Source organism: Onychostruthus taczanowskii, unplaced genomic scaffold (assembly GCF_017590055.1).
Source record: "Onychostruthus taczanowskii isolate IOZ18803 unplaced genomic scaffold, ASM1759005v1 scaffold28, whole genome shotgun sequence".
In the NCBI taxonomy this organism is placed as follows: Eukaryota; Metazoa; Chordata; class Aves; order Passeriformes; family Passeridae; genus Onychostruthus; species Onychostruthus taczanowskii.
This window is the reverse complement of record NW_024500128.1, coordinates 3,866,155-3,884,321: the sequence shown is the minus strand read 5'-3', so window position 1 is coordinate 3,884,321 and position 18,167 is coordinate 3,866,155. Positions and strand designations below refer to the sequence as shown.

Genomic DNA, 18,167 nt, shown 5'->3' with positions numbered 1-18,167 from the left:
CATATGGCCTACTCTTGTTCATAACTTCACCTATAAATATTTAAGAAAGGTATTCATACCTCCAGGACTTGAAGAGTTTACAATTAATTATCTCTCAAAACTACTCTGCAATACTGTCTAATCCCAAGCTGTTTTGAGAAATGTTGAAGCAAATGTCCTCTTCCCCATAAAAAGGCTATGGCCTGTTCACTAGTTATTTCAAAGTACTGGAGACATCATTTTAATCACAATGAACCTGGCAGATAAATTTAATACCACCACACCCAACAAAGAAAAAATCTTCATTGATTTTACAGATCTACAGAACACTGGAGCATCATCATTTGCACCATTGGAAAATAATTTATGGACACACAGAGCCCATATTCAAAGTGACTAATTCTATGGGTAGTCAAAATTATTCAGGCTCATTTAGCACCACACATTAAATTACTGGTTTTTTTAATGCTATATATAGATTATACTGAGAATGTATGACTATGAACTGAGTGGACTACTCAGTGGAGGAACTGAGTGGAGAATTCAAATAGAAAATTACTAAAATCCAAATAAGCTTCTGCTGCACCAACCAAGAGGCAACTACTTACTAAATACTTCTTTCCCCTCACTATAAAAGAACTAACACACCACTGAATTTTAAAACTAAATCTGTTCTAGACTTTAGACTTAGCGTGAAGTTCTGTAAGAATTCTCTAAATGTTACCATCAAGGCTCAAGATCATAACTTCAAGAGTTTGCCTCCGGCTCTTTAACGAGAGGAGTTGGGCAAAAGAAGAAATCTGAGATTTAGGTATTTGATTTTCACCAACTGGCTCAAACCACATGCACACTAAATTTGCATATAGACTGCAGAAAATTCTGAGGAAGAGACTAGACATGTTCAGTTGGGGAACAGAAAGATTAGGAGGGACAAACTGCTCTAATGTTCTTCTGTAATATAGTATCTTATTGTTATTAAGGGAAGTAGTTTATTCACCCATGCCCACACAATTCCAAATGCATAGATCATAACTCACATAAGACTCAATTTACACAAGTACCAGATACAATTCCACTGAGAAAAACTAAATATTACACAAATTCTGTCAAGTCAATCAAAACTCTGACTTGGCAGAGGAAAGATTTTGCACTCAGAGAGCTGCTGAGTCTAGTCTGGACACAGAACTACCCAGAGTATGAATTTTTGCTAACAAAAAAACAGGGAGCTCTTTGATTAGACATTGAAGCAACCTCATAGTTCTTCAAAGCACAACTGTGAAAGATCTGTGACTGCTGCTCCTTGCAAGCCCATTCTCCTTTCCTTCTCAGTATTCCCAGTCTTTGATAGGATGCATGTGTCAGACAAAAAAACTCAACTAGTTTCAATTTACTGGTCAAACAACAGATTTGGACAATACCTCTTCATAAAACCATGAGAATCAAGCAGTTCTCATGTTGCCAAGGTGCAGATAACCCAGTCTCTTTGTTACGTTGATGTTTGGATAGCAAGGAAAAACCCCATTTTACAGAGATACTATGCGTGTGAAAAGGAACAGTGGGTAAGAACACCAAATAAAGTCCTGTAACAGATGACTTCAGACACAGCATAACAGATACCACTTATGATAACTTAGTGGATAATTTTATTAGACATTCCCAAGCTGTTGCAGACAGAAGCATCACCAAAATCCATTTTTAGATCCAAGACCCCTATTAAGATCAGGTTAATTTCTATTAGCAGAATTCTTCAAATTATCTCAGTTAGTAGTTTAACAGATAATCTGTTACACAACTTCTTAAGTGTCTATGTGGACTAGTGATCCTCATCACTAATTAAAGTACATAAAACACTACTCCATAAAACTGTTCTGAAAAGAAACATTTCCATCTTTAAATTTAAATTTAAAATTTAGTGTTTTATATAGTAAGTTCAAGAGACTCAGAAGCTGATGAGGGCGGGTGGTCCATTTTAGAGCTACACAGCAGTGTGGGAACATAAGCAGAGGAAAGCTAAACCACAATGTTTCAAATCCAAACTGATTCTAGTGAAGACACAATTAGTTCAGACACTGAGCAGCAGGAGCCTTTAGTTCAATTTTCATTCATTAGTTGGATGAAGTTAAAACTATGCAGTTAAATCCAATAACAGAGAGGAAAAAATGTCACACAAAACCTTAAAAATAAAAAACCAAAATTAACAAACTTCAAACTACTTACTTTCCCCTCCATGAATGTTTTGTTGTGTAGAAACAAGCAAGATCTCTGTTTTCTCTAATTATATTCATTCTGTGCCAAGACCTGAAAACAAAGGAGACATCCTGTTAGCACTCAGGATTCTTATTTAAAACCAAAGTTCACGAATCATCGATATGCTTCAAGACAAAAAGACTTTGTTTTTAAACTTACATTTATCAAACAATACATGGACCAAATTGCACAAGAATTATTAGTTTCTTCACTGCATTTGTTATACTAGCTATTCCTTAACAGTACCAGTTTCCACTAAGTTATGCCACATTTGCCATATTACAATCACTCTACTTTCACTACACCTTTGCACATTTAAATTCAAGTATATTTTATATCTCCAAAATGCTTTACTCTCAAAAATTGTATTCTATAAAATTATTTGAGTAGCCTCTACCTGTAACTCCAGCTAAACCAAAATCCTACTGCAATTCTGAAATAAACAGTAAAGAGATACCTGGATACATAGAACAGTTTGTTTTCCACTCTGAATGATAAATTGAGGTTGAGAAACTTACTAGCTAAGCATTATGATTGAAGAGCTAAGTGCCATTCCTATGCTGTAAAAGTTTAAGCAATCTCACCACTAACATCCTGACATGCTTATTTCACACAGAGGGAATATCTATTCCCTAAACACACACAGAGGAATTTAGTGAAAATTTCCCATAATTGCTTGAGTAGATCATTGCTTTAGGAGTTACTAAGTTCTAAGGAATGCTTCTAAACACTACTATTTTCAATGTCTGAAACACATGCATGTTGAGTAGTTAGGAAATTAATCTCCCTTTTACTTCACTATGCTGTTACTGCATATACAAGGAACTTAAGCAGACATTCCCTGACTAAGTACAAAAGTGAAGTTGTCACTCTCCATTTACTGCTACGGCATTAGTTTTATTTTCAAATGTGTTAAATCAGGCTTCCCTGTAACTGACTGAAGACTGGTACTACTCTCAGGTTCACACCAGTAACACAGTAGCATCCCCAAAACATCACACACTAACACTGGGTCTGCAAGAACACAGCTTGCCTGAAGCAACTCTCAAGCAACCCAATTCCAGTCAGTACCCCACTGAAAGTTAAATAACAACCCATTATCTTTTTACATTCAGCTAACTCTGCTTGACTGGGCAAAGAAAGATTTTTTGAGATGGATGACCTGCAACATTAGCTTATTGCTAATTTCAACCCTCTATGACTTCAGGTAATTTTCTTTCTGAGCAAAGGCTGTAGCAGTTATGGAGTCATAAGCATGAAGAATGGATAACCTGCTCAAAATGAACTCTAGAATTCCTTCCCTCAGGTGAAGAGCCAGCACAATCATCACTCCCTACTGAAGGAAACTTGAAGTACTGCCTCTGGGAAGGGAGAAGAGCAGTATTTACATCTTTTAATAACTCAATCTTTGAGTCAAATTTTCAGAGTTAATATTCCAATGACTTGTGGTGAGTTAAATTCTCTAAAGCCAGTTTTTGGAAACAAAGTTTTATGAGGGACAGGATATTCAACTGCATTATTGCTGCTGACTGCTGACATCACCTACCTGGACCTGTGCATTTGACACTGTCCTGCCTGACATCCTTGTCCCTAAACTGAAATTACAGATTTGACAGATGGACCACTCAGTGGACAGGGCATTATCCGGAGGGCTGCACTCAAGCAGTTGCAGTCAATGGCCCAATGTTAAAGTGGAGATAGAGGCAAGCAGCATTCCTTGGGGGTCAAGACTGGGACTGGCACTGTGTTAACACCTTTGTCAGGGATATGGACAGTGGACTCTGCAAGTTTGTTGATGACACCAAGCAGTGTGGTGCAACTGACAGGCATGAGGGAAGGGATGACATCTAAAGGGACTCTGACACGTCCGAGAGGTGGATCTGTGCCAATCTCACAAAGTTCAACAAAGCCACATGCAAGACCCTGCAGCTGGGCTGGGCAACACCAAGCACAAATACAAGTTTGGTGGAGAATGGCTTGAAAGCAGTCCTGAGGAGGATTTGGGGGTGTTGGTTGATGAGACATTTGACACAACCCAGCAATGTGTGCTCACAGTCCAGAACCACATCCTGAGATGCATCAAATGAAAACTGGCCAGCAGGCTAAGGAGACGATTCTCCTGTTCTGCTCTGCTCTTGTGAGACCCCACATGCAGTACTGTGTCTAGCTCTGAGCTCCCAACATAAGAAGGACCTGGTCCACATCTTTTGGAGTGAATCTAGAGGAGAGCTACAAAGATGGGCAGGGAGAGAGCTGGAGCACCTTTTCTATGGAGACAGGCTGAGACCCGGAAGTGCTCCAGGCCAGGCTGAACGGGGCTTTGAACAACTTGGTCAAGTGAAAAGTGTTCCTGCCCATGGCAGCAAGGTTGGAACTAGATGATCTTTAAGGTTCTTTTCAACCCAAAGCATTCTATGATTACGCCTGAAGTTCTCCATTTTGCTTGGTTTAAGAACTGTTGTTATTATTATTACCATGGATAAGAATCAAAACAGTACACTCTATCAAAACTACACAGATCTTACTGCACAGTAGCACACTTTAGATGTGGTAATTTTGTTTTAAAGTTATCTTTCAGAACAACATGCCATATACTCAATCTTCATGCCTCTCTTTCAAAGCCATTTTCTTGATATTGACTAAAGTATTAGTAAAAATAAAATAAGAGGCTTATAACAAGACTAGCTCTACTAAGTACAGGATTAAAAGATCTATTTATCTGTAATTCCAGTTTCACCAATACCAGACTCCTCTGACCAGCTCTATTAGGTCTCCCAGACCTGAACACCACTTGCTCTAGAGTATTTAAAGGAAGATGTTCTCAAGATTGCAAACATCTACTCCTAATAATACAGAACAAAGAAACATTCATTTATGAGCTACCAGCAGATTCCAGAAGTTTTAACACCGGCATCTAACTAGAATCAGGATACTGATGCATGAAGTATTGTACCTGAAGTGCAATGACAAGTTCACCAGACTGCTTTTTTGTTTGGATGAAAACCACGAAAATCATTTAGCTTTCATGCTTTATACGCTGTGCTTCTGGACAGTGCTTGCAACCATCCCTCCCACTGAAGAGACTACCACAGTGGCGATATATGCCCCAGTCTAGCAACAATTAATTCTTGTACATATTTTCCAGCAGTTTAACAGACAGAAAAGGCTAACAATAGCCTAGTGTTCTGAGCTGCTGTGGTAAAGCCCAGCAATTATTTACTGGTTGTCTTTGATTCCACAGTAAGAACAAGATCTACAAGACAACAGTATTTTAGAATAAACCAAGAAATTCCTCTTCCTTCACGCATTCCAGCAGAACCAGTGTGGCACCTCTCTTGTACTATCCACAGGGTCATACACTGTAATTTTATCACCTAAGACAGTATATAATATATTGACTTTGCAGAACACATCAGGCTTTACCATTAATCAAGTTCAACCACATTGTCAGTGTAAGCTGTAGTGGCCTGCTTAGTTATATATTAATTTCCTAAAATAAGACAACATTCTTGTTACCTTTACCTCTTCTTCCTGCATTCAACAGACCTTTACAAAGTTGCCTGACTTAACACAAAAAATGAGTGAAATTTGTTATCTCACTCATAAGAGCATCCAGGACAATAAGGCACTAACTTGAGCAATCATTTTAATGTTCTGGGGTACCTAGGAGTAGAGAAGTCACAACTTCAAAGGTTATTTTAAATACTTCACAGCACAGCTACTGCATATCCCATACTGATGGTTTTCTAAGGTTTGATACTAGAGAAACACCCAGCTGTTCTATTTCCATTTGAGCAGAGGCAAAAAACTACTTTGAAAGTAGAGGTTGTAAACATTATTTTCTTGGTTGAGAGCGGGGATGCTGAATACAGTCTGTAGTCAAATAATCCAAGGATTCTGCAGGCAAAGTACTGTCTACAACTTGCAACTTCTTTTGGGAGCCTAACAAAAGCACTCTCCATAATATCCCCTGGATATTGTAATCAGCTTTTTCACAGGACTGAAGTTCAACAATACTTTCCTATTTGGTTCCTGTAGTACTGTAAATAGCAGTGAAAAGGCTTTAGAGGAAGAGCTGAAACCACATTTTTGAGTGCCTCATGTACCAGAAATAGCAAACCTTTAAACTAAAGGGCCTGAACTGCTTCCAGGACTCCCCCTGCCTCAGAGTTTAAGCTACACAGAATCATAGAATAGTCTAAGATGAAAGGGACCTTTTACACAATCTATATTCAACTTGCATGCAATTTCCACTTTTCCAGGATTTCACATTCTTTAGACAAAACTACCATCTGGGAAAACAATCTATTTCAGGAAACCGAGACAAGTCAGTCTCAAACCAGCACTTGTGGAGTCAGAAGAAAAGCTGTGACCTTGCAGACTTCAAAGCAATAGGCACAGCTGTAATTACACATAAGTTTCCTTCAATTTATTAAATAAAGTCAGAAGTTGGGACATGGGTTCAAAGTTTAGTGCAGAACTCAGATTGAGTTTTTTCCTGATTATATTATCTCTCTATTATTACAAAGCCTCAACATCTTTCTTAAACGAAGGTTTAACAAGGTAGGATTCAAAGCCCCACATAAGACTATTATTCTGTTCCACTGCATGAAGGAGTAAAATAAATGCTGATAAGAAACTGAAGTTTCTTGGGCAAAAGAGGAAGAGAAATGCAGATAAGAAACTGTGATTTTGTTTTAAAAGTTTATTCCAGCATGGCTGAATACTAGTTAGAGTTCCTGAAAAGTCTTTACTACACAGGGACAGATACTCATAGGAAGCTCAAGTGTGACTTTTCTGAGAGAGAGGAGACATACTATGAGCATAAAAACAGAAACCAACTGGAAAGCAATGACAGCAAAGCACTAAAAAAACCCCTAGGGTTCTGTTACTCTGTGGTTCTACATACCTGCCTGCTAGCTTAAAGGTCTGGAGCCTGATTTCCAGTCACCTACAGCTCTGTCGCTTTAAAGGGATTATTTAAATAAGTGAGTTTTCCTGCACTGAAATGTTTTAGCTGTCCACATTTCAGCGTCCTCTTTCATTGCTGTGGTCACTAAGTGGCAGAGTTTTGCCTTCAGACAGATTCTTTCTAACAAGCATTAATTTTTCCTCTTCCTTGAGCAGTACTCTTCTCCTGAAGTACTACAGCCTAATTAGCTGTGGAAACAGATTTCGTCTGTAGTGTAGGAACTCGCAGTCCTTTTTGTAAGAGGGGAAAGAGATAAGATCCACCAGATCCTTAAAAGAAGCAACATGGAACCTCTCTCAGTGATAGCAGCAATCCCACCTTCAGTGGCCCACGACAGAAACAGGCTGAGAATTTCAACTTTACTACTACCATAAATGATGGTGACAACATTAGAGTCCATTCTCCAGGTGACCCATTAAAGATAATAAAAAAAAGTGTGGGAGAGTCTGGTTTTCTTTTAGATTTATATTAGCATTCTGCTTTACCAGTGAACCAATGTGATTCCCAGCCAGACAGGTGAGTATCAGAACAAAAGTATATACTCACTAAGGGAAGGAAGAAAAAAAAATAGTGTTCCTTTCAGTCACAGTTTAGCAATCCTGTCATGTTTCTTCAGAATAATGTTCTGTTTTATTAGTGAGGCAAGAGAGTTGTTAATTTTTTTGACACAAGAATAGTTTTTTGGAAGCAAATCAGGAAGCTAAGCAGTTGAAGGTTAACACTTCAAGGTATGGTTGAATCCCAGCAGAAGAATTATTAAGTCAGTAAGTTACACTTACTGAGCTTCAAACAAGTCAAAAGCAAAGTCACCTCCAAGTATAAAAAACAGATCTGGCTTTAAAGACCAAGCCTCAGCATATCACTTAAAATCTGGAAATACAAAGTGATTCAGTCCCTCAGGACAAGTATGTGTTTGGAAACTATGAAAAATGCCACATGACATCCAGAGGAGCAAGCAATACATACAAAATGAATCTTTCAAAAAATGTGTTCCAACAAGGCTAAAATACAAGGTTAAAGTTCCTGGACAAAGTTTACACCACACAGGGAGAGAAATGCAACTTGGTTTCCAAACACTCAGATATTTGCTGCAAGTGGAAAAAACTGTCAGTAAAAAAAGAAAGGTGCCAGTAACTTCTAGTTAAGTGTTCTGGCACTTGGCTGCCTATAGTAGGCAGGAATTAGACCAAGCTGCACATCTATGAATTGAAGGAGGCTAGAGCCATGCACAACTTTCACATCTCTAATACTGGTCCTGTTATTTTGATTTTATTCATCAGACTGTTCGTAAACAATCTTACTAACTCAATCCTAAAATGAAACTCAAGTCACTAGTAGTCCTTCAACAGCCTCCTCCTTTTCAAGGGATCTCACTACATGCAACTACCCTATGCAGACAAATATAATAATCAACAAAAAAAAAAAGTCTTCAGCTTCAGAGAACTTAAATTCCAAAACAAGCAATATTTTCTGATATGCAGTATTATCTAACCAGCGCTAAGTAACAAGAAACGAAGCAGTTATCTACTCAATTTCATCTACTCCAACCACCACAAATCTTAGTCGTGAAAGAGCACAGGAGAAAAAGGAAAAACACATTTCAGATTACATTAACTTCAAAAGCAGCCACAGAGCAGAGATTAAGTGCACTCCCAGAAAGTCTGAATAAACTGCCAGGCCTATGTTTCCCCCCAAGCAGAATGCTCAAACACTCCATCAGCCTGAGAGCACCAAGCCAAAAAAAGACCTTTCCCTCCCAAACTGAAGCGCTAAGACAACGTTTTTATGGCCCAGAACTCTGCCCTCAGTAGAGGCACAGCCATGAAGGCACAAGCTTCACACCACTCGACAGAAAAATCCATCCCAAAGACTGCTGGCAGCTCACCACAGACAGAAAACCATCCAATATGACTACTTGTTTTGACTTTCAGAAAACAAAAAGCAAGCTAAAAGCATGCATGGAAGGAAATCAAATGCTTGTGGAAAAATAAGAGCACTAAGGGTAGATTTTCTGAAAAGTGCATCTAGTTCTGCTCATGCTCTTCAGGCATACTGCTAGCATTCAAAAAAGAAAAAAAATCTCATCTCTGTGAGAGCATATCTCCACCACATCTCTCCCACCCTTCATAAATTATTTCCCAAAGCATCTCCTGACGGGTATATTTTGATCTGAGGGCAGAAGGAAAACAACGTGTCTTTTCTTAATGGATACGTCAATATTCTTCTAAGATAAACGACAAATTCTACCCGGAGGCTACAGAAGCCGCATCAGGTGCGGGGCATGCCGAGCGAAGCACCGGGCGGGCTGAGGCTGGAGAACAACCGCAGCCCTTTCCTCTGCCCGGATACGGGAAGCGAAGGGCTGGGAGCGGCTGGTGACAGGTACCACGCTGGGGACGAGGCACGCCGGCTCACAGCCCCAGGCCCCTCGCGGCTGGGGCAGCAGCGGGGCTGTGCCGGCGGCAGCGTCAGCCCCCGGGCGGCAGAGCGAGCGCTGCCGCTGCCCCTGCCCCAGCCCCAGCCCCGCTCCCCGCACAGCCCCGCGGGCCGGGCGCGCCCCCTGCCCGCCCACCCGGCCCCGAGCAGCGCTTGGGACCGCAGAAGGAGGCGGGGGCTGCTGCCACCGCCCCCACACCTCCCCCGCCGCTGGGATTTACCTGGCCGGGGAGCCCGCGCTGCCCGGACCTGCCCCCACCAGCAATGCGCCTTCCCGGCGATAAGGGCGAAGGGGCACGGAGCGGAGCTCTCACCCCTCACCCTCCGGCCGGCCGGGCGGGCGGCAGCCGCTACACCGCTGCCGCTGCCTCAGAGCCTGGCGCTGGAGGCCGCCATCTTAGCTCGGGCAGCGAGACCGCCCCCTCGGCGCAGCCGCCGTGCGGCCCGGGGCCGTCACGGGATGCGGTCACCTGATGTGCTCCGCGCTGCCTCCCGCTTCACGCCGCACTACCTCACTCACTCACTCCCTCCTTCCTTCCTCCCTCCCTACCCTCGCCCCTTGCCCTGCCCTGCCTTGTTCTGCCGGGAACCGGCATGGTTGCTTGCGCAGGCGCCGCGCCGTCGGGGTGCAAAGTGCCTGTGGCTCTCCCCTTGCGCGTCGCCGCAGGAGTGCCAGTGACCGGTGCGCTCCTGCCCGAGCGTCTCCAGGCCGTGAAAGGCGCGTTGAACAGTTAAAAAGCCGGAGCACGCTGTTTAATTATGCACATTACTTACGTGACTGTAAAAGCGGTGTTAAAATGCCACATTAAGGCTGCGGAGACTGAATCACTGATTTATGTGGTTGGCTAACCACCCTCCAGATTTGTTACGGGACTCTTAAGCTCCCCGTCAACTTCCCCATATTCTGCACCAGACGCGAGGTTTCCCAAAAATGTTGTAAACTACGGCAGCATTATAACATGAGCTCCTTAAAATGCCTACAGATTGGCATAAATATTTTGAATATTTTAAAATATGACTTGCATTAGAATACTATGGCCTTTCCCTTAAAACAGTGTAATTAAAGTCTGCAGAGGAAGAGAGAAATGAGGAAAAACTGTAAGTGGAACTAACTATCTTGGCGAAAAACACCAAAACCACTGGTATTAAATTTTTTAAAAATCATTTAATAACATTTCCATCATCATATGGACTCCGAAGAAACAGCATGAACCTGAGTCAGGGGTGGTTCACGATGGATATCAGGAGAAAGATTTTCCCCAGAGGGTGGTTGGGCACTGAACAGGCTCCTCAGGGAAGTGGTCACAGCACAAACCTGACAAGGGTTCAAGAAGCATTGGACAATGCTCCTGAGCACATGGTGTGACTCTTGGGGTGTCCCGTGCTGGGCCAGGAGTTGGAGTCAATGATCTTGTGGTTCCCTTCCAACTCAGGATATTCTGTGATTATCTATCTTGTGTTTTGCTTAAGGTATTTAAATACTAGTCAGACATTCTTCTGTTAAATCTAGTCCTCTGAATCTGGGGCACTGTGATAAAGTAGCACTGATGGGAAAATAGCATTACTTTGGGGAAGCTGATAAATTGCTTTTGGTTACAGAACTTCAAGGGAAAAAAAGATTTAATGTTTTATTAACATACCAGGAATTGTAGGAATCTAATTTCAGAGGGAGGTCATGATTCGGAAGAGTTTCTTTGAGTGCATGGAAGAGTTTTTGGACAGATTTGGAGTGATTTCTGGTTTTGTTGATTAGTTGTCTCAGAGGGTTTTTGGTTGTGGGGTGTTGATTTTGTCTCTGTACTTATTTTGTGTTGTTAATATAAGTAGGTAAAATGCATCAAGTAAAGCAACAGCTTGTTAGCTGTTTATTATACAGGAACAAAGAATGACGCTTGCATAATGAAATTGATGTAACATAGTAGTAATCAATGTTTTCATGGATGGATTTTAATCATACAGCACAGATTATATTTCAGTATACTTATTCAGCTCAAACCAGTATTCCAGTAACTGTGTTTTCCTCTATTTTTGGACATGCTTTTTCATAAGTAGCCATATTAACTTTGGATCTGATGCAAATAATTGATAAAAGAAAAAGAGAATACAGATTAAGATAAAGAAAATTGGAGAGATAGTGAAATAATAATTTTGAAATTATTCAGAGAAAAAGCGAACAAGGAAGGTGTATTTAGAAGTTCTGATAGGAAGTTGTGGAAATGATATTGCTACAACATGCTACAATGTCTTTCAGAAATTAAAGTAGACCAGGATTTCATCGCTGTCTAACTGTAAAGTACGTGTGAAGTTACCTTGTGTGCAGAAAAAAAGCATTCTAGTTTGCTCGGTCATTTTTTCTTGTGGAGTGATACTACTGGATATCTTTAGAGATAGGATCTCATTTTTCTGTTTAACTAAAGGTTTGTGAAAATGCTAATACTGCACAACTGTAAGTTATGCAATTAGTTACTAATACAAAAAATGTATTTTTAACACCTCAAATTTAAAAGTTTGCTGTTTTAATTTAAAAAGAAAGTGAACAAAATCCTTGCTCCATTAATGTCAATGGCAGTTTTGTTATTACCTGTGTGTGACACAGGTAGTGCTTTTCCCTTAGTTTTCCCAGTCACTTACAGAGTCAGAAATCATATCAGAGCCATTCTCATTATCAAAATAACAATAGCAAAACACAGGTTTGATGCCTTCTTAAAAGATAAAATGTTAAATTGCTTCAATCCACTTTGGAGAAGCAAACCCAAGTTCAGTTCTTCCAGATCTTTCACCTGAAGTACTGCAAATGTCAGTCTGACCTTGTCCATTTAAATACTTCCGTTTGCAAAAGAGTTCAGGCCATCTCCAGTCTAGAGAGCAAGGTCTCTCCTTACCATCCAATAATTGAAATCTGGAAGGAATGAAGAGTTCTAGTCCACCACTAAATAATTAATAGTCCACTGGCTATTTCTGTGATCAGCACCTATTGTGAAAGACTGTGGTTTAGGATGGCTGAATTCTTCAAGCAAGCTACAGTACAGGTACTGTAGAGCCAATGCTAAGATTCTCTGCAGCAACAGTAAAAATTATGATTGTAAATACAACCTATAAGAGCAGAGATCCTATTACTTTCAAGACGGATATATTGTGGTTTATAGCAGTAAAAAAGATCAAGTTTCTACCTGGCCTGCAAGAAGCAAACAATGGACAAATTAACTTCCCTTCCTAGTACTAATGGTAGGGCAGAATTTTGGGTCATCTGTTTGGACAAATGAGAGATTTTTCCATCCTTCCTTGTCTTAGAAGAAAATAAGTTCCTGCTAGAACTGGGAATAGTTACTTTACTCTCTTACTTAACTTGCAGTGTTGGAGGGTGCAGGACCATCCACTCCAAAATCAGCTACTGTTTTTCTGCCATGAATTAATGTGTCTTAAAGACTGGATCTGAGAGGTACACCACAGTTTAGTATGAATTTAGGATAACTAACAGAAAATATGCTTAATGCTTGTAATGTTTAGATTACCAAATAACAAGAACAGTAATCCCTTGACGACTAATTATAGTACTTGACTGAGAAAGGATAACAGAAGGATTTTGAAAGGGGGGAAGTAAATGTCAAAGTCCCACATAAATCTAATTAAGAAACATGCCTTTGGAAACCTCTGTCCTGGATCTTGTCTCTTTTGCTGCAAAATTGTTGTAAATGGCAAAATGCAGGTTACACGGAGGGCCTTCTGGAAATCAGACCCGCATTCCTGCATCAGTCTTTGTTCTATTCTTTGTTATCCCAAAGATGCATTAAGATTATGCTGACAATCTGCCAGCTGTTCAAAGCTCACATCAAATTTTTATGTATCTTGACATATTTTGTCTAAAAATAAATGCAGATAATAACGATAATTTATCTTCTCTGTGACATTAATTAACAGGTAACTTTTGGATGCTCTCTATTAATAATTCTATATTTCCTGATAGACTAGTTAAATGATGATTTGTTTGTTATCTTAGCTAATGGCTTAATAATAACTGTAGCCTAAGCTAATTAATTTTGTGATAAATTTTGATAAATAATTAATAAGTATCTTCAAAACAGTGATGCATGCCAATCTGTATTCATATTCATAGCATTCCTCCAATAACTCCTCTTCTTTTTGGATAATCCTTTCATTTTGGCATTGGCCTATGTGCAATAAACACTCACGTATTAACTTTTGAGCTCTTGATCCATCTATACCTTTGTATAACCTGGTCTTTTTTGTGTGTCTTTTGAAGATAATCTACAAATTATCTTTTAACTCTTTTACCTTGCAATAGATAAGTTCCAATATTAGTTGCAATACAGTCTTAGTAGTTTATGTGGGTACATCTGGTGTAAGAAAAGTGAATATCTCAGATTTGCTTAAAACCTCAGATGTCATTCATAGTAGAAAGAATCTTTTAAGGGAACTAAATAGCAATGCACTATGATGTAACACTTCCTAATGAAATTACTCTGTTTAAAAAATGTGGTTGTATTTTTTCAAAGGAAAATGTAAAGGAGAAATATATTGTTTATTGGATGTAAAACAAAATAGCAGCCAATTCATAGAGTAGGTCTTTAACTATCTGCTCCTTTGGCTGCATTTAGTCAGGTTGTTAAAAAAAAATCTGTACACATATGTTCAGTGGAAACCTTAATAAAATTACAATTAAAATTCCCAAATACTTATTTCATCTTGGGAATGCTTCACCTCAGCATTGCAAAGCTGCTTAAGGTAAACTGTTTTTTGAAATATCTGACTCCTGGGGACCATTTTGTGATAAAAGGTACTGTGGATGTCCCAGGTGATACTTCTTCCCACTGTTGACACACAGCACCTGCAGGGAAGTGCTCTGAAACACAAAGAGGCATTGCAGAAGGAACAAACTGTGAGAAAAGTGAGGGCCTGTGCAACGAAGAAATTGGAGTTCTGGAAGAGCAGAACTGGCCAGCGTGGTAGGAGTGGGTTTTGCACAAGGGACTCATAGGGTGGATAAGTATCTTGAACAACTGAGAAGGACAGTAATCAGTCAGCTTCTGCAGGCTACACCTGGGAACTGGGAAGATAGGAAGAGCTGTGAGGCTATGATGTGTGAAAATTTTACTGTGAACAGCTTATGTAGGGAGGATTTTTTCCCAAGAAAACTGATACAGGCAGAACTCACAGAAGAGGGAAAGCAAAGGAGAAGATATACTTAGATCTGGCCTAGTGAAACACTGTTAATGATATGTATGGCCGAGAAGAAAGGCTGGGAATGTCTAGGAAGGAGACAGGGGTTGATCTGAGGAATAGAATGGAATAGGAAGATTCAAATGTAGAGGCAAGGAGTGGGAGAAAGGGCTTAGCAGAGCAAGAGGCTGCAAAAGACAGGACAAAAGAGGCAGTACCCACAACAGTCTGCTAAACTAGAAACCACAGTTTCTCCAGGATAACTCAGGCTGAGAAACCTAATGCCCATTGGTGTCTGACATCCTCCCTAGTGGATCTCCACTTAGTTCTGTTGTTAGTTATTCTTAACACCAATCAGAGATCTGTGTTGCAGATCTGGATGTGGTATATGATATAATCCCACATCATAACTATGTGGATTTTTAAAATAAACCTAGACAATTATGCATTTACATACATAAATATGTAGGTAAATGTACATAAATATGCAGTATTGACGTTGTAAACCCACAAGTCTTTTAGAGTTAAAAAATTCCAGAAGATTAGGATTGCCTTTGCAAATAATTGCATGCTTGTGTATAATTTTTATTCATGGGATCTTTGTTTTATTCACTCCACGAGACGAAAGGACTCATTGAATCCACATGGATGCTATGCTATGTTCTATTCACATTGCTCGGTTTGCTGGCCCAAGATGTATTTATTGTACACTATACCAGCTCTATTATTCAAGCTTCAGAATATTCAAGCTTACTAATTTCCATATTGGCATTTCTGTGACATTGTTCAGTACACTGAGTGCTCCAGAAACATGAATTAATTTATTTTCTGAGCATCCTTCTGCTTCTAATATTTGACTAGCTGAAAGTACATTAATGTTTCTTTTTCTGTGTATTCCTGTGTATAATTTTCAAGTATCCTAATACAACCTTTAAACATCACATGTTTTTTAGCAAAAGCACACTTCTCCTATTAAAAAAAAATAAAATTGCTGTTTGATCTTTCCCTGTCTCTTTTTATAGACATGAGAACAAAAACAGATGACAGTGTACCTTGCAGGCTTATTCAATGTATTGATCTGTGTGACAGTGTGACATGTCAACTTTTACATGTCTTACGTACTTTAGTACATGCTCCTGTCTTATAAAATTCATCTACTTAAGGTATTGCATTGTCAGTTTATTTATTGAAAGTTGATTTTTGTGGAAAGTTAAATTTAAATGCTAGTTCAGGAGTGGGAACGCTATTAATTTGAGAAACTGGATATTGACAGAGTGGCTGAAATTTATATTCAGCAATTAGGGTAACAAAAAATATATTTTGAACACAGAAGTGTTTCAGGAGTGCAGTGAATTAGTGGGACAGTAGGAAAATTTAGTCATTGGAATTTTTTGGTTGAACTACTCAGAATCACAGGGAGATTCCTGCAGTGCTGGTGTTTAAATTTGGTCATCAAAACCAAAAAGGCCTTTGAAAACCAAGCAACACGTTCTCGTTGCTTACACAATACAGTTTTCCTCAGCAAGAATTATGAAGGAGTCACTTATATATTCTTGATTCATCACTGCATCCTGTAGAGCAATAGGGGAAAAGTAAGTACTAATTCTCTGATTCCCTAGTCTGGGGTCAAATCCCAGAAGTAGCAATAAGTGATATTATAATGCCCAATGTAAATAATTGTGGACAAAACAACAAACAGAAATTATTAACCTTGCCCACAGTGTCTCAGATGATCCTAGAAGTCTTACTATATTCAGAGAGCAAGAATGTTCTTGAGCATATCCAGTTTCATCAAAATTTGTTCATGAAGCACAGAGAGATCAGAGGAAATTATGATCTCATAACTTGCAGGCCAAGCCATTGAAATTATAGCCTTGTGATAAAGAATGTAAGTCAGAAAGAATATTTAATTTTTCCTTTTTTTGTTTTTTTAAAGCTTCTCATGATCCAGTAGTATGCCCTTTACCATTTAGAATGACTGCTAGCTGAGAAATGCATACTAACCATTTATGAATGATACAGCTGCAAGGTGTTATCACAAATACAAAGGAACATTTTATTGCCTAATAACATTCCTTAGCTCTTATTCAACTGTGAACAGATCACTACCAATAGCAGCAGCAGCAATGAAAATACTTCTGGCTGAAAGATCTCAGTTGCATAATATGTGAAAGCTGTGTTGCTTTTACAACAATTTAATCTCAAGCATTATCTGTATACCCTGTATTATCTGTTAGAGACCCCCACTCCAATAATAGCTTAATGGCCTATATGCATGATCCACAACTGGAACATATTTTCATGATGGATTTTACAAAAATGTATTTTGGTTTCATAAACATTCTAAAGTAAAACAGAATGCAATTATCTGATTGCTGGAAGACAAAAAATTCCACGTTAATTCAAGAGCTGTTTTATTGACCTGTGTTCAGTTTCTCAAAGCATTCAGAAATTTCATTATGAGATTACACCAGCCACCCCTAGCTCCAGCACCATAGTAGAGAAAATGGGATGCCCAGCGCCTGCTGCTTTCCACATTTTGGATGCTATCCAAATATCTATCCAATCACTATCTAATCCTGCTCTGCAAAGAAACTTTATAACAATTTCAAAAGTTAGTGTCTCCTTGTGTGTGTGTGTGTGGTTTGTAGTATTCACGTTTTACTAGGCTACTTAAGCTGCTCTCTCCCCATCCCCTGTTCCTTTTTTTGCTATGAAAAACTGGAAATTAACTATTGTGACTTTCAGCTCACTTCAGCCAGAATGCCTATAAGCCATCAGTGATGGTATTTCAGGCTATATTCCTATGTGTAGCTTTACATCTTGGTGTCACTTCCCTCAGCAAAGTGTGGCACACAAAGCCACTCTGTCCCTGCATGGCCGAGCTGGCATGTCACACACTGATGGCACATGATGCATCTGATTTAATTGACATTTGAACCTGAAACTCCTGATGGAGCCAGAAAAAGCCTTGATCCTGTGAGCTGTGCCTCCTCCTCGATGCAGACAGATCTCAGATCTGAGAGGTCACGCTCAGTTACCCTGGAGTCCTTGACTCTGAATCTCCAAATAACATTATGGAGCTCGTGAAGAAAAATAAAGTGATTGAACCCACAGAGGTGGGTAGTATTCCCTATAGGCATATTCTCACCTTTATTATTCACAGGCAAGAGGTCTCATCATTTATGTGAGAAATGTTTTAAGCTCTCTGTGCAACATCAGTGATCACTAGTGCTGGTCTGAAGGAGGGTGGGGAATATTCCTAGGCAACACACCCTCTCCTTGGAAGAAGGCTCAGAAAAGATGGGCACAGGTGATTATAAATCTCGTGTTATGAGCTATTTAGAGTGATAAT

At 39.6% G+C, this 18,167-nt stretch overlaps 1 protein-coding gene across 4 annotated transcripts in view; it reads right to left on the bottom strand.

Moving 5' to 3' along the window:
* The window catches only part of DNAJC13 (DnaJ heat shock protein family (Hsp40) member C13), a 56,735-nt gene extending 46,686 nt beyond the window's left edge, over positions 1–10,049 (bottom strand). For all 4 annotated transcript variants that reach the window (XM_041407822.1, XM_041407824.1, XM_041407823.1 and 1 more), the window contains exons 1-2: positions 9,856–10,049; positions 2,197–2,277 (exon numbers count right to left, since the gene is read on the bottom strand). In XM_041407822.1, the coding sequence (XP_041263756.1) occupies positions 2,197–2,264 (68 nt within the window). In that variant the 5' untranslated portion in view covers positions 2,265–2,277; positions 9,856–10,049. The remainder of the gene's footprint in view (positions 1–2,196; positions 2,278–9,855) is intronic.
* Positions 10,050–18,167: the final 8,118 nt, after the last annotated feature.